The sequence below is a fragment of the Astyanax mexicanus genome, chromosome 19, assembly GCF_023375975.1.
Source record: "Astyanax mexicanus isolate ESR-SI-001 chromosome 19, AstMex3_surface, whole genome shotgun sequence".
NCBI classification, from domain to species: domain Eukaryota; kingdom Metazoa; phylum Chordata; class Actinopteri; order Characiformes; family Acestrorhamphidae; genus Astyanax; species Astyanax mexicanus.
In genome coordinates, this window is record NC_064426.1 from 10,644,255 (window position 1) to 10,661,609 (window position 17,355).

At 35.8% G+C, this 17,355-nt stretch overlaps 1 protein-coding gene and 1 long non-coding RNA gene across 2 annotated transcripts; both read right to left on the reverse strand.

The window, feature by feature from the left end:
* Positions 1-4,360: 4,360 nt before the first annotated feature.
* On the reverse strand, positions 4,361-10,763 carry LOC111191379 (uncharacterized). Its single transcript, XM_022666226.2, has 2 exons — positions 10,604-10,763; positions 4,361-8,384 (listed from the first exon to the last, which is right to left on the reverse strand). The coding sequence occupies exons 1-2, from the start codon at positions 10,695-10,697 to the stop codon at positions 4,591-4,593; spliced, it is 3,888 nt and encodes a 1,295-aa protein (XP_022521947.2). The 5' UTR covers positions 10,698-10,763; the 3' UTR covers positions 4,361-4,590.
* A 1,016-nt stretch (positions 10,764-11,779) lies between these two features.
* LOC111191373 (uncharacterized) lies at positions 11,780-16,211 on the reverse strand. Its single transcript, XR_002649469.2, has 3 exons — positions 16,159-16,211; positions 16,018-16,065; positions 11,780-12,178 (listed from the first exon to the last, which is right to left on the reverse strand). It is a non-coding gene; the product is annotated as an uncharacterized LOC111191373 (long non-coding RNA).
* Positions 16,212-17,355: the final 1,144 nt, after the last annotated feature.

The window sequence follows — 17,355 nt, forward strand, 5'->3', positions numbered from 1 at the left end:
TTAGATTATTACTTTGGATAAAAAGATTGCAGTAAACAGGAAGTTACAGTGGCATGAAAAAGTTTGAGCACTCCAGATCATTTTCATGATTTTCTTTATAAATCATTGGTTGTTGGGATCAGCAATTTCAGTTAAACATATCATATAGCAGATGAACACAGTGATATATGTACAAGAATTCTTTAAACAAAATTAGGCAGGTGCATAAATGTAAGCTCCCCAACAGAACAATTACATCATATGTTTAGTAGATCCTCCTTTTGCAGAAATAACAGCCTCTAAACTCTTTCTATAGCTTCCGTTGAAAGTCTGGCTTCTGGTTGAAGTTATTTTGGATCATTCCTCTTTACAACACATCTCCAGTTCAGTCAGGTTTGATGGTTTCCGAGCATGAACAGCCCACTTTAAATCACACCACAGATTTTCAACAATATTCAGGTCTGGGATCTGATATGATCATTTTAGAACACTGTACTTGTTCTCTGCATGAATGCTTTAGTAGATTTTGAGCAGTGTTTAGTGTTTAGGGTCGTTGTCTTGTTGAAGTATCCAGCCCTGCGCAACTTCAACTTTCTCACTGATTCTTGAACATTGTTCTCAACTTCTCAAGAATCTGCTGATATTGATTGAAATCCATGAGACCCTCAACTTTAACAAGAAACCCAGTACCTGCACTGATACTGAATTTTAGATTCATCAGTCCACAGCACTTCATTCTAAAATGAAGCTTGCTTATCCAAGTGTACTTTAGCATACCTCAAGCGACTCTATTTGTGGCGTGTGCACAAAAAAGTCTTCTTCTGCATTACTCTCCCATACAGCCTCTCCTTGTGCAAAGTGAGCTGAGTTGCGCTGTGGGTTGACTAAAGGTTGGGATGGGTTGACTTCTCTTCTGATTATCTGAGATTTTTCTTGTTCTCCCACTTCAGGTCTAGACTAGAACTGTGTCTGTGGTTTTTCCATTTCCTCACTATGTTCCTCACAGTGTAAACTGAGAGCTAAAATCTCTGAAATAACTTTTCATATCCTTCCCTTAAAATTTTATGTAAAACAATCTTTGTTTTCGGGTCAGTTGAGAGTTGTGTTTTTAGGCTCCCGTGTTGCTGCTCTTCAGAGAAGATGCAAAAAGGAGAAAAACTTGCAATTGGCTCCTTAACCCTTTCTCATAATTGGATTCACCTGTGTATGTAGGTCAAGGGTCAATGAGCTTTCCAAAAAAATTGTTTTAATAATTAATACTAAATAAAATCAAATTAATAAAACAACAAGGGCTCCCAAATGTATGAACCTGTCTATTTTTTCCTAATGGTGTCCTTTGATAATCCATTTCATGCAGCTTGAATATTTACTCAGTTCCTGCAGATGTTGTGGTAGGCGTGTCCAGTAGCATTGTACACATTTTCAATCAGGGAGTGGTCTGGTAATGGAGGTGTGTGTGTGGCAGCAGTATGTGGATGAGCATTGTCCTGTAGGAAAGGTGCACCAGAGTGCATTCAGTAAAGGTTCACTGGATGCAGGACCTCATTAATGTAACGTTGGGCTGTCAAAGTGCCTGCAATGAAGATCAGAGGTGATCTTGCATCATGCAAAATTTAATCTCACAGCAATGACACCAGACCTCAATGGAATGTGTTGATCCTGGCACTGACCACAGTTTCTCCACACACTGATTCACAGGTCTTCTTCTGTCTGCCACGACTACCTATCAAGTTACAGTCCTGTCACTTGATTCCTTTTGTGTACAACTGTAAAGCATGTCGTCCTCTGTTTAAAAAACTGATTAAAATTGCCATTGGAAGGACACATTTCAGAGTAGTACAGACACGATCTGGGTGCATTTTAATTAACAGCTTAATATGAGGCTGTACTAAGAAATGTATATAGTTTTATTATGCTTGTATTTTTCTTGTCCCTCCTCTTCCTCCTGGTGGCAGTTCCTGAACCCATGAGAAGATTCATCAGTGAATACTGTGGAATGCAGACATTTGAGCAAAATGTCTCTTACTATACATAGTTGTTTTAGTAGAATACAAATTATACTCCAAAGGACATAAAAAAAGAAATAGCCAAATTCAACATTGCTGAGAAATTATTTAGCAAACCTATAATTTTACTTCTGCAAGCAAACAGTGATCCAAAATATACATTCATTGACAGTGTTGGATTGCAATGAATTCTTTTTGTTAACTTAAGTTTATTTTCTGTAAAGGTAATGATTTTATTATGCAGCTTTTCATTAATGTGAAGCCAAGTGTACCATATATGATAGATTTCATTTTTTATTTCTTCTACAACTCATTGAGGTATTATAGAATATAGTATTATCTTAAAAATATTCAATATAATAAAATAAAAATCTGAAATCAATGCAATAACAAGAATCAAATTAAATAAGTAACAATAATACAAAATATTAATTATTATAAAAAGTAATAATAATAAAAAATAATAATACTAAGACTACTACTACTACTACTACTACTACTACTACTACTACTAATAATAATAATAATACAGAATTAAATATATATATATATATATATATATATATATATATATATATATATATATATATATATATATATATATTATACACGTTTTCTGGCCCTGTTGGATTATCCATGCATTACATGCACCAGAAAATGCTAATTTGCAATTTGCTTGAGTAAAGTTTTAACAGCAATTTTGAACTGTAAAAAACTCAACCCTGATGTCAAATATGATACATAAAAGTCCTACATGCAAAGGGTTATTTCATTTCTTTTTGTTTTATTATTGTTCAGATGGTCAAATCAATTCTACAGGTTTAAAACAAAACTTTATAGCAATTATTTGATGGTTTGTTTTTAAATGGTTAATATATAGGCCATACACTCTGTCAATTGCCATCAATTGCTCCCAACAACAAATCTTAATTTAATTAATTTAATGAAAATATTAAAATATTATATTTATTTATTTATTTTTCGAAGACATTTTCCAAAATTACATATTTGTGATTGTGGGTATGTGTTTAAGTTATTATTTAAGAAATTAAAGTCAGGTGTTTTCAATCAATTAAAGTCTGCTCTTCACAACACGTGTGTGGAAGGCATATTGTATTAGGGCATGAACAAAAGAGATTTCTGAGGACCTCAGAAAAAGAGTTGTGGATGCTCATCAGGCTGGAAAAGGTAAAAAAAAAAACATTACTAAAGGGTTTAGACTCCACCAATCCACAGTCAGATTCAAATTTAAGACCACTTTTACCATTCCCAGGAGTGGTCGACCAACGAAGATCACTCCAAGAGCAAGACGTGTAATAGTTGGCAATGTCACACAAGACCCCAGGGGTACTTCTAAGAAACCATCAGGAGTATACTGAATAACAATGGTGTGCATGGCAGGTCTGCAGTTTGCTAAAGATCACATGGACAAGTCAGAAGGCTTTTGGAAGAATGTTTTGCGGGAGGATGAGACCAAAATATAACTTTTTGGATTAAATGAGAAGTTTGGAGAAAGAAAAACACGAAACATGAAACATGGTGGTGGTGGTGATAATATCATGGTTTGGGTTTTATTGCATCTGGGTCAGGACAAATTGTCTACTTTGATGGAACAATGAATTCTAAATTATATCAGAGAATTCTAAAGAAAATTTTCAGGGCATCTGTCCATGAAATGAATCTCAAGAGAAGTTGAGTCATGCAGCAAGACAATGACCCTAAGCGCACAAGCTGTTCTTTCAAAAAATGGTTCAAGAAGTATAAACTTAATGCTTTGGAATCACCAAGTCAAAGTCCTGACCTTAATGCAATGGAAATGTTGTGAAAGGACCTGAAGCAAGGAGTGAATGTGAGAAAACTCACCAACATTCCAGAGTTGAAGCTGTTCTGTGCGGAGGAATGGGCTAAAAATTTCTCAGAGCCAGAGTGCAGGACTGATCAACAGTTACCAAAAATGTTTAGATGCAAAGGAGGTCAAACCATATACTGAAGGTTGACATACTATTGTCACTCACAAATATTAATCTTGTAATATTATTACAAGATTAATATTTGTGAGTGACAATAGTATGTCAACCTTCAGTATATGGTTTGACCTCCTTTGCATCTAAACATTTTTGGTAACTGTTGATCAGTCCTGCATATATATATATATAGCTGTGGAACAAGGTTTTAAAAAAGTTCAAGGTGAGGAAACTGATGGGGAGTCAAAAACTGAATTTAAAAACAAGCTCAGTCATTTCATGCATTAGACTTTATTAATTAGTAAAGTAAACAGTAAAGTAATGGCAGAAGTAGCATAGTGGATAACAACATTGCCGTAGACTGATGTTTGATTCCCTAGTTAAATAAGCACACCACACTATAGCAGACCCAAACTACATTATTCTACCAGTATATTGAATCAAATGTAAGCCAATTTGACTGAGAGCTTTAAGTAAATGATAATAATGTAAGTAGTTTATAATAAAAAAACAAAAAAAATCAGAATATTAAAAAATATTGAAATCACTCAGTTGCAAAATGCAAAAAAATAAAAATAAAAAAGCACATTATCAATTTTCTAAATTTTTCACATCTGTTTCCCTACAGATCCGTCCACATTTTACTTAGATTTAGTTTCCTTTTTCCACTGTTGTACAACAGACTTCACGGTCTTAGCCTTCAATGTGACTGCCTGTAGTCTTTTCTCTCTTTCCTTTATGACGCCACGCTCTTCTTCAAGCAGATCCTCTCCTCTTGCAATCTTCTCCAAGATCAAAGATTCACGCTTCATTTTTTCCAATCCAGCAATGCGTTCTTCAAAGCCAGGCTTTTTCTCCTCTTTTTCTGTCTTAATTAATAATTCAAGATACTCTATTGTGGACAGGGAGGTTGCCTTTAGAGCGATCTCATTCAGCCTCTGAAGGCATTGGGAAGACAGTTTGATCAGTTTCCTCAGCTTGAACTCAATGACATGAAACGCAGACTCCAGTTCTCCCAGGATTTGCTTGTTGTTCATAAACTGTCCTTTTGCTTTCATGAAGTTCTCCTTCAGCTCCTTGACAGTTTTCTTCTCAATTTTTGTTTCATACGTCCACAAGGCTCTCTCCCTTGCATGAGAAGAATGATGGCAGAAGTTAGGACAGACAACGCAGTATCCATTATCATCCATTGCAGCACAAGTGCTTATACAATCACCTTCAGGGAGGAAGCAGTTTGAGTGACAGGTAAACAGACAGAAGTTGCAATTAAGGGCAGTGCAATTAACAGGACTTCTGTTTGCCTTAACAACTTCCACGTCCTGCTCAAAATTTTCATTTTCCTTCATGTTACTGCTCTCAGCTTCCAAGCACTTCTTAAAGTTTTGGATCTCATTCAGCTTGGAAAGTCCAGCAGTAATTTGTGGGGTCAGTCCGGCCATGGCTTTCTCCAGGCGTTCTCGCTCCTCCAATACCTCTTTTGTCAAAGTCAAATCCTTACTCTTAAGAACCTCATCAACAACATCAAAAAATCTCTTCATATTTTTGAAGGAGGAGTTCCAAACGATCTCCTTAAGCTTCCCATCATCAGCCTCTTCTTCCTCTTCATCATCACCTGAATTACTTTCTGGGTTATTTTTCTCTTTTTTCTGTGCATACACTGCTGAGTTGTTGAATTTGAAATGAGTGGGTAAGCCTTTCTTATTTTTTTGGCAGGGCAAGTCTGCAGCTTGTATGGCTCCTAAGACTGGGATGTCCTTGCCATCAGCAAATGTCACAAGTATCACTATGTTCTCTTTAATGTCTTTGCCGAAGATGGACAGGATTGAGTCAAAGATGTATTTCTGGTTGGCACTGAGACGGGCAAGAGATGCTTGAACAACAAAGCAGACAGCATCAATGTGGTCTATCCCCAAAGGACTGCAAAGGAAGCTCTTCACTTGCTCTGTGATCAGTTTATCATGAGCCATTCCACGTGTATCTCCAAACCCGGGAGTGTCCACAATGGTCACAGAGTATGGGACTTGGAATCCTGGCTGGTTGTACATCTCATATGATGTGACCTCAGATGTTTGACTTTCTGCCTGTGATCGATTGGTTACTTCATGAATCAATTTGAAGCGATGATGTTCCTCATACTTCACACCAAGTATGTAATTGGCCATGGCATTGACCAGGGTTGTTTTGCCAGCACCCGTAGACCCTAACATTAGAATCACTTTGTTTTTCCCTTCTTCCACTTTTTTTCCAAAGACGTACTGATTGAAATTCACGTTCTCTCCAAATTTCTTCTCCAGATTCAGCACATAAACGGAGGGATTGCCCTTGTTTAGGCGATGGGACTGCTCCAAAAATAGCTCACTCCTGGCCTTGGTCGATATTTTCTTCACTGATTTTTCAGACAGTTTAGTAGTTCTAAGCAAAGACTCGGGACTGGGAAGGCTCATTCCTGCATGGGCACAGCTGGCCAAAATTCTGATCTTATAAGCAGTGTCTTCCTTCAGCCCCTGGAGAGTGCATTCTCTGCTAGTGGTTCTAATGGATTTCAGCACTTCACCTCCCTGCTCTATTTCAGGTTGCTCTCGGAATTCCACCACATATTCAGTGACATGAACAGCCTCTCCTACAGAGGTAGGATTGTCCCATGTGATTGTAATTTTATCACTCTCCTCACATTTTGGTCTGGGTTGCCCAGGAGGAGCACAGGGGCGAGTTTTGTAGAGTTCGGTTGGAGAGCTACTAAGACTCATCCCTGGTCGACACACAGCCTTGCATTTGAAACGATATTCTCTATTGGGCTCCAACTGCTTAACAGTGATTCGGGCAGTCTTCCCCTCCGAGGTCATTTCAGCCCACTCTGAGCTTTGTGCTGACTGATATAAGACACAGTAAGACTCCACATTGTTGAAGCCATGGAGAGGGGGACTGATTTGCAAATGGATCCAGTCATGTTCAGCATTCAAGACTGTAGGTACAGCAGGCTTAGATGGGAGCTCAAACTCTGAGCTCAGGCAAGTTCCCCTCTCATAAACGTGAATTGACGAGGCTGTAATGTGACTGTCTGGGACAGATACAATGCAGAAATCAACATTTTCTCTTCCACAGTTGGCCATTTTGAAGTCCAAAAATCTTTGTATCATCTGTCTGGTAAGTGCAGTCACATCCTTGGAACAAAACCATTGCTCTGACTTTTTGGGAGAGCTGGGCTTATAAGGAAACTGTTCGGCCTCACTGTTTCTTGATTCATTTGTTAGATAGTTCTCCAAGTCCAAAAGGTAGGACTCTTCTTCTTTTAGAGACGTGAACGCAAAAGCCACTACATACTCATTGGTTGGCTTTAACACTACTTTGTCCAAATCTTTGCTGGATGACAGCACTGGAACTTCACTCATGATCTCTAAGTAGGATCTGATGACGTTCGTCTCTCGTTCTCGGTCATTTAGGTAAGCAGATATCAGGGTACTCTGGAATGGGGACCTTTCTTTTCTGCTCAGCAGTGCCACAAGCTCCTGTTCCTCTTTACCACCACCCCTTATAGCTGGGAGAAGCTTGCTGAGCTGTTTTTGGAACACAAGTTTGTACTCTGAACACAAGCCTTTGAATTTCCTCAGCTTTGCCCTCATTTCTGGAAACTGAATGGCCAGGTCAGCCTTCCTTAAGTCCTCACACTGCATACCAGCTTCATCCAGGTTTTCCAAGATTCGCTGAGCACGTCGCACCAGACTGACACTTATCTCTCTGACCAGCTGAGCGGCTGCCGAGTCCAGTTTCTTCAGTGGGTAGAGCCATACAGTCATGGGCACCGCGTGTTCTCCATTTTCTCCCAAAAGCTTCGGGAGTTGTGCGTACACCTTAATGGCATCTTGGTAGGAGACAGGATTGTTTTCTAGAGCAAAATCACCGTGGAAGGTACATGTGAACTTGCTTGTGCGCTGATTATCAGTCTCAGTCATATCCAGGGACGCCTGACCTTCGATTGACACCATAGGGATTTTTTTAATCGTTGCTTGTAAGTTTCCATGAATTTCTTGATGGCTCTCATTGGAAGAAACCTCTTGATCAAAAACGAAAAATGCCTGCGCACCGTACAGTAAAGCAGTGACAACATGTGTGGCAGAGCCCTCCTCAAACACATTACAGTGCTTGAGGTTTCCTGCCCCAAGATGCTCCATGGTGAGCTGCACAAACTTTGTGGTAGTCTTGTACTGCAGGGTGACTCGAGACTGCTGCATCGACTTCTTCTTATTACTTAAAAACGCTGCTGACCCTTTCACCTGCACTAACCCACTGAGAAAGCTAGCCTCAAGAGATGCAGCAACCTTTAGTGAATTTAATTTGTCTTCACAGGAATCCGATGCAATAATTTTGAAGTCGCTGTTGTGCTGGGATTGCATTTTTATATTCCTCTCCAGCATCTCTGAATCCCACAGTGTGATTCCTGTAGTAAAAAAAAAACATAATCAGATTAAAAATATCACAGAAATGTTGTATTTATATTAATTAGATAATTAATGTGCATCCTTAATATGGAAACAAAAATAAGTAATTTTAGTTGGGCTCCAAAGTGCTCCCATGATTTACTGTTTTATAGAGCCTAGTGACATATTAGTGGTTTTATTTAACACACACACACACACACACACACACACACATATATATATATATATATATATATATATATATATATATATATATATATATATATATATATATATATATATATATATACACATATAAACATAAAATTACTACTGCTGAGTTCAGAAGTGGATTTATTTATTTAAAATATGGATTAAATCTCATGACTAACTCTCACACTCAGTGTTTTATTTTTAATTATTTAATTTTTTTGTTAGTTTGTTGTTTGTTCACCATCAGTATATTCAGATAGTTTTAAGACATTTTTCTATGTTTTGTTGTTACTGCCCTACATTACAATGGATCAAATATTAATCTACAAAATATTCCAGAATTACTCTATTATTGGCATGCTCTATACACACAGGCTCTCACTAAACTCTATTACAAATCCTATAATATCTGTAATAATCACAGTTATACCTGTACTAAACCAGCTAGCTGAGGACATTATTAGAACTTTCAGTCATGTTTTTGAAAAGTTTTAGGAATGTGTGAAAGTAATCATGGTTTGCATCACAACATTATTTAAATGTTCTAGCATTTCAAGTTAAACAAATAGCTGAAAACATCTAAAATAATTTTCCTAAAATAAAAAAAAATATGAATACCACTCTTACAAAAAAAAAAAGGATATTCTGGGGTGCGTTTCTGATGATTTATTGTTTTATTTATTGTTTTAAAATGTATTAACAACTTTAGGAATGACAGTTTTGAGTCAAAATGAGTGATCTTCTACACAAATATATTAAGTAATATAATTCATTTTTTTACAACTTACCTTATTTTACACAAACAAATCCCAGAATTTCAGAACCATTTTTGCATGCATATTCATAATTATAATACATATGTGTTTCTTATGGTAAAAAGTCCTACAAATGCCAGAATAGTTTAAGCTATCAAATGAATTGTGCAATACTGGTTTAAAAAAATACAATATTACAAAATATGGATATTTTATATCCCAACATCATTAGAATATTTTTATATTTTAGCATTAGTTAATAGTTAGAGAAATCCTAATTGTGTTATGGATTACTTTTTTTAAAACTCTGTTTATTTTTATTTTCTGATTCATTAAAAACAAAGGTTTAAAAAAAGGTTTTAGACTTTTAGTTCATGTTAGTTTTCATGCCATAAACACTGATTAGTCTCCAAAAAGACTGATCTCTGACACACTTATACATTAAGTTAAATTATTTGTTTTTCATGTATTAATTTATTTGACACCAAAAAGCCGACTATTTTATAACCACTAAAATGGTCATTGCAGTAATTTTGATTTGAATGCTTATTCATACATTTCATATAATACAGATTCTTTTTTCATGTTTTTTTTTTATTATAATTTTTTTTTTCCCATTTTCTCCTCAATTTACATGGCCAATTTCCCAACCCACTCATTAGGACTCCCCCTATCACTAGTGATGCTCCAACACACCAGGAGGGTGAAGACTAACACATGCTTCCTCTGATACATGTAAACTCAGACTCCGCTTCTTTTCAAACTGCTGCTGATGCATCATCGCGCTCAGAGGAAAGCACAGCGAATCTGTTTCGATACATCAGCTCACAGACGCCTTGTTTGATCGACATCACCCTGTGAAGTCATGAGGGAAGAGTGCGCCGTCTATACACCTAGAGAGAGCAAGGCCAATTGTGCTCTCTCAGGGCTCTGGCATCTGAAGGCAAGCTACATGAACAGGATTGGAACCGGCGATCTCCTGATCATAGTGGCAGCGTATAGCACATTTGGGGTCCTTTTCTCATGTTAAATAGGCCCTAAAAATATCTGAAAGTTTTCAGCTATCAAATGAATTGTGCACTTCTGGTTTAAAAAAAAAACAATATTATCTGTTCCCAAATGTGTTTTTTTGGAAAACAAAAACAACAAAAAATATATGTCAAACTGTATATCATTAAAATAAAAGAATAATTATTAGCATTTTTCATTGTTAATTGTTTTTAGAATCCACAAAATAACCAAATGCATGTTCCATGTTCTCTTTTCTGTACCTGGAATTAGGGCATCTCTCCGGCAGTCGTACAGCATTCCCAACTGGAAAGGTCGGCCCAGAGCAGCTATTTCAATGGTTTCAGAGTCAGACATCTTTCTGGCCAAAGATCTGAAACACCAGATTGGTCAACATCAATTATTACCCTGAAGAAAATGGAATAAACAGTGCTGCAATCATGTAAAATCATCTACTAAGTTTCAACATTCGTTCTGCTTCGTCTGTTAAACGAGAACATTACACACATTTGTTACGACAAAAAGGTAGTGCGCAAAATACAACCTTAAATCAGAAAATGTTAAGTGAGTATGAACATTCGGACAATGAATTTTGATTGCAGTCATTATGAAACCAAGTAATTTCATATTTTGTCCACACAAATTAATTTACTTTAATATTTTACATCCTTTTCTTCTCTAAAGATCCTCTGCCCATCTATATACTGATAAGGTGTATCTAGTATGTGTAATGACATGTATTGGTACCTACATACATATTGCTACATTTGTTGTAATCCCTGAAAATTTCTTCAGGATCAATAAAAAACTTACAATTTATATTTATATTATATTTTCTACACAATCCGATCACACTAGCTACTTGTACTTCAGCCGAAGTCAGTAACAATGAATCCATGAAATATTGTGTGAATGAAAGTGTTTAACACAGTGCTTTTGGGAACAGTGACTTCTATATCACCCATGGTGGATTAAATTACTGCAGAAAGGATGCTGAGGTGAGTTTAAACAGGGTTCACTCGTTCATAAAAATTGCTAACGTTAGGTTAACTAGCTGGCTAGATCTTAAGGAGCTACCGTACTCTATCCACTACATTAAAATTGTTATATCATATAGAAAGTACCGATTTTACCGATTCTGAAAGTCCTCTCTGAAAGACTTCTTGGATATCAAGATCCTAACTTGACCTCCCTTTTCCCTTCTTAATTAAATGAAGAAAAATGAAGAAAACCATAAATTATTTTACTTGAGCTAGTGCTAGGTAACTGCTCACAGGAGCTCACAAAGAGCCAACCCTTTTCATCATGTTTGCAGGTAACTACAGAAGTCCATCCTTCCTCCATGGTGTTAGTCATTGGAACCACTACATGACACTTGCATGATTTTTTAAATGAATGTTTATTATGTTTTTACATTTTAATTTGACAGCTGTGCCGGTAGACGGATCTGATTCACAACTTATATACTTATATACATCACTCAACATTTAATCTAGATGCTCTACTTGTTCTGAAGCCTCTGTTTTTCCTTTCTTTCTATTTCTCTTTGCTGCTCTATCACTTTTCTTTTCTCCTCCTCTCTCTCCTTTTCTTTTTCTTCTTTCCTTGCTTTCTCATTTTTAATGTGCTGTAATTCATTTTCTGCTGCCTTTCGTCTTCTTTCTTCTTCTAATCGTCTCCTTTCTTCTTCTACTCGTCTCTTTTCTTCTTCAATTCTTTTCTTTTCTTCTTCATTTCTTTCCCACTCCAAATGACGCGCCCTGTCCGCTGATCCGTCATTACCCATTTTCACGGTTTCTATGATAGTTTCGAGGTATGCACTGCTCTCAGGAGATTATCTGTAGGAAAAAAGAAAACTTTGGGTTTAGAAAGCAATGGGTGGTATGTGAATTCCAATCGCAAATCCAATACAGTTTGGATGACATCTAAAATGTAAATAGACCTAAATAAAAACAAACTGCAATGATTTGCAAATCTCTTAGGCCCATATTCTCCTCACAATAAAGCATAGAACACATATCATAAGTTGAAAATGATACATTTCACCATTTTATTAAAAAAAAAATCTCATGGGCAGTGCCAGCACAAAGGGCACCCTGGAGGGCCTAAAGATTACCAGCATTTAATACTGACCACTGACATTGTTCATGTGCACATCAACTGTTCCGGATTCTCTGAATCTTTTAATTATATTATGTATTTTATATGGTAGGATATCCAACGCCTTCAAAATTTACAAGGAAATTTAGTTTTTAATTGTTACATGATTTTTAAATGTTTTTGGCAGGTTGGTGAACCTCTGTCTATTTGTTTTTAAGAGACTATAAATTATGTTAAAGTTTTTAATGAAATAGTGAAATGTCTCACATCTATTATGTTCTCTATAGAGACCCTGAAAAAGAAAATATCACCCTCGAGCTTCATTTTTCTCCTTTTCATGTGTTTTTTCTTCTCGAAAGTGGTCAACAGAAACCTCTAACCCTGGATTATTACTGTTATTATTTAAATAAACTCAAAGTTTGGCCTTTAGCATAGCTAGCTAACTCTCCTCCTGTCTGTTTTTGCTTTCTGAATCAGGCTGCTGCTAGTAGGCGGTCAGTTACAAAGTCTGCAGAAATCAACCAATATAATTTGCTGAGGGAGGTGACTCTGACCCCGCCCCCAAACTGTCAAATCCACCAATTTCAACACTCCAGCTAAAAAACTCCACTAGAGAGAAAAAAGAGCGATATTTTGATGTGCCTGTGAGAAGTAAATTTACACACACAACAGATTTTGTTTTTTACCTGGTGTTGCTGCGTCCCGATTTTTGACATAGTATCACAAACACTTCTACATGCATCCACCTTAATCTATGCTGTCCAGAAAACTGTCGCTCCTCTTAAATAAGAACAAATATCTCAAATTTATCAAACCAATCCTCTACAGTGTTTCAAAACAGGCTTCAAATGGCACTATGTGGTTTTACAGACAGAGCATTGCCTTTAGGACTGTGTTAAAAAAAAAAAAAAAATAATAATAATAATAATAATAATAGTCAATGACATTATGGTGCCATCTAAAGGCCACAGCGGGTAATGCAGCAGGCGTTTTTTAATTGTTATCTAATTTACAATTATTCTCGTAAAAAATATTCTGAGATTTCAAGCAATTTTTTTTCACCCATGTAAAATCCCACGTAAATTCTCAAGGATTCAAGGAGATTTTTTTCCCATTCGCATCATGTGTACATGAGGTGTAACAAAATTGTATTCCCATGGTCCAGTTTACACCAAAGAGCACTTTTAAAATAGATAATTATAAAGACAAAATAAGATAGAATAAAAAATACAATAATACAATAGATAAGATAAATACACAAAAATATTAGTAGGGAAATAGCAGCAAAACAAAGTCCAAAGTGCAAATTGCTATAGCAGCATGGATGATTTTGAAAGGACATCAGTAACATGTAAGTAACAATCCAGTATCCACACTGAACACCTAATATCTTGTGTTGGAAGCTGGCTGGATAAAGTTGTAAGTTGTAATCTTGGATCATACTTCAAATCTGCACTGAGCTCAGTGGATTTTCATATTGTCCTGGTGTGCCCAGATACCAGACAATAAGAGGTTTGTGCTATTGACTAGTTAAAGAAACTATTTCAGCACTTTTTTTACACACTACTGAATTAATAATCTGTATGGGTGTAGGTATGTATGCATCTATATTACAAATTAAAACGTATGTACCCAAACAAACAATAAATCACTGTGCACCTTGCATTTATATTCAATCATGAGTGCATGTACAATTCTACACACAACTTCACATTTGTGTAATCTAGCATTTATTGCACTGCCTCCTTGTTACCACACTTTTCTGCAGTAATACATTTAGCTATCTTTCTGAGAAACTCACCAAAGAAATCAGATTCCAGCACATTCAAGTCTGAGCAGTGGAATGTCTACTTCCCAGACATTTCAATCCAGAGTCTTGTTGAATTCCTGAACAAATGTAAAAGCAACTTGACAGTCCTCTTCTCAGCCAATAAAAAAAAAGCCACGGAAATGATTTATAGCTACATATGAAAGAAATACTAGTGATGTAAGCCCTGGTGGACTTGGTGTTTTCAGTGCCCTCTAGAGTCACAAAAAATAGACATAGTCCCCAATATTGGCTGCCCTGCTTGTGATGGGAAAAGTGAGTGAGTGCCTGCTAGTGTGCCGCTTCTTGCCACAAACTGTGATCGTGTGGCTATATTTATCAAGCTCACTATGTCTCTTAAACAAGCTGTGGCTGGGATGCCCTGTAAGTGTCCATCACATTGTTACAAACCATATTTTTGTGGTATCCAACCAGAGTAAATGTTGTAAATGAATACAAAAAAATAATTTCCGTTGTTAAATTTCACCACTGGTCATTAAACACATAATTAAAGACTGTAAGTAGTAGGACATGGCTAAGGCTGGAGTACAATTAAAGTATAACTATGACGGCACAATAAAACTAATCTATATAGATATGACTTCCCTATATAAACTGAAATACACTTACATTACAATACTTTCTAATAATGAACTTAATTATCTGCAGCCTGATTCTAATTTGACATGTTTTAAGTATTGGAACAGTTTTTGGGATTTTTACAATAAATCAAAAACCATTTACACTGGAATTGCCAATTTGCTATATTATAAACTCCAATGTGTGACTTAAAGTTTGCTAAATTGATTCAAATTGTCACTCTACTGTTACAACACAAACCAGGGATGGTTGTAATATTTAAAAAAAAATACATAATTAATCATAATTATCAATTAAATATTTAAAATAAAAAGTCTATTTATATTTTTTTGTATTGTGATTGTTTTTTCAAACAGGCCAAATGATTACTTTCTTTTCACACTACATGACAAAAAAGAGAGAAAGCCATCAAATGAGCATTCCCAAGGGGGGTGGACTCAGTAGTTTTCTAGTCAGCTAGTTTGCATAGGTTTATTTAGGCCTAATACATTGTTTTATTTATCTAAACTTGTCCTCATTCTATTTTTATATTAATGAACAAGAACTGCCCTGAGAAGAAAAACTCATATGAAGCAGCAGCTCGGGTAAAAAAAAAAGTTCTAAAGCTACGTTGCTGGTGTTCAAGCAATTGAAGAAAACAGTAAGCATTCCATTATCCAATGTATTTACATACAAATTAATTGATTTATGTTGATGAAGTTGATGATCTTTGTTTTTAAAATATCTAAGTAGAAGTCAGTAGTTACTGATTACCACACTTGGTTTAGGGATGATTGTAATAATGCGGTACAAGCGTCCCAGTATCACTATGCCATGATTTCACCTTGTGCACTATTCTGACTGCTAATTTGTCACATGTTAATTATAAAAAAAATAATTTTATAATAGTCTCATGAATTATTAATTATATGTTGTTATTCTGGAGGAGGGGTGCACTAAATGTCAAATGCGAACAGTTGATAATTTATAAAGCATCAGCTACAATATCGTGTTTTAAGTGTCTTAAAATACTGGAATGTCCTTTAATTTAAATTAGCACTGAGATACTAAAGACATTCAGAGTGTTTGAATGTAAATTCTGTTGTATTTCTATATATAAACGTATGTAATTATTTAATTATAGCCTGAAATTTGGCATGTTTTATACATCAAACTATAAAATGTACATACGGTGATGCAGCGTTGCTGGGGTTTCTTGGTTCTGCTGAAAAGGGAAATCTGAAAGAAAAAAAGCAACAAATTTAAAATTATTATTATTTTTGTTATTATAATACCACTTATGATGTAAACACCTATTATATGTTTTCTTACCTTTTAGACCATGCTTCACTTATTTCAGTCTGTGGCGTTGTGCTGTTCCTTCCAAAAACAGCATCCTTTTATAGTCTGCATTACACTTCTGCCACAGTCATCACATGACTGAAAACATGTTAACACATCTCTACTTAAGCTTCTTCCTGTGTACTGATCTAGCTCACTGCACTGCCCTTTACATTATATTTACAGTCAGGTCTAAAAGTAACTGGACAGTGACACTATGTTTATACATTTTTGGCCCTGAACACCACCTAAACAAATTACAGTTTTTTTTTTCTAATTGCTAACACAATAAAATGGACACTGACACACAGAGGATTTAACCTCTTCTCAAGTCTCTAAAACTATAAACACATTTTCTGCTTTACACACATTTAAAAGTGTGACAGACAATCAGTGTGTTCACAAAGAGTTATTGTAAATTAATAATTGTTAAACCTGTGTCTTTCATGCATTTTAAAATGTAACATGGCCTCTTGATTCCAAAACACACATAAAAAACTTTTGATAATGGTGTTTTGAATTCATTGCATCAGTGTGTATCTGATGTTCTGTAAGAGATAAGCATAGAAAAGCTATGTGTATTGTTTTGGTGAAAGGATTCCATTATGAGAAGACATGAAATGATTTGAGTGCAGTATTTCATTTGCAATATATTTGTGGTGTTTTGAAAAAGTATTTAACTGTACTGAATGTGCATTTAGACTTTTGCGAACTGAGCCAAGTTTCTGGGAAATGGGTTTAAAGGTTTGAGAAATAAACTGTAATAAAAATATACATGTAAAATAGTTCTGTGTGCAGTGAAAATAAATTATACATTACAAAACATGTATACAAAAGTATACATTAGCTCCAGAGAATCATATAGTGCTTATGCCTGATTGGTTGGTTTATAATTAAGCCCCTACACTGCTGTACATCTAAAAGAGAAGTTGGATCATGTGTGTGGTGTTTTGGAAGGTGAAGCCTTCCAAGAAACTCCATCAAGAGAAATGTGTTTAGTGTTTGTTAAAAAACTGTGTGTAGAATTCTGCTAAAAGTGTGAGGTTAAGAAAGCTGTGTAAGCATTTATAAAAGCAGTAACAAACCTAAATCTACTCTCATACTGGCAGACCACAGTCCATCAGAATGGGTGACCACACCTCTCCCACCCTCACACTTAGCACTAGATATCCACAAGGCTGTGTACTC

Coding starts and splice junctions, on each gene's coding strand:
- LOC111191379 (XM_022666226.2), bottom strand. CDS start 10,697: ATGTCTGACTCTGAAACCATTGAAATAGCTGCTCTGGGCCGACCTTTC. Junction 8,385..10,603: donor GAGAGATGCCCTAATTCCAG/GTACAGAAAAGA, acceptor TTTTTACTACAG/GAATCACACTGTGGGATTCA.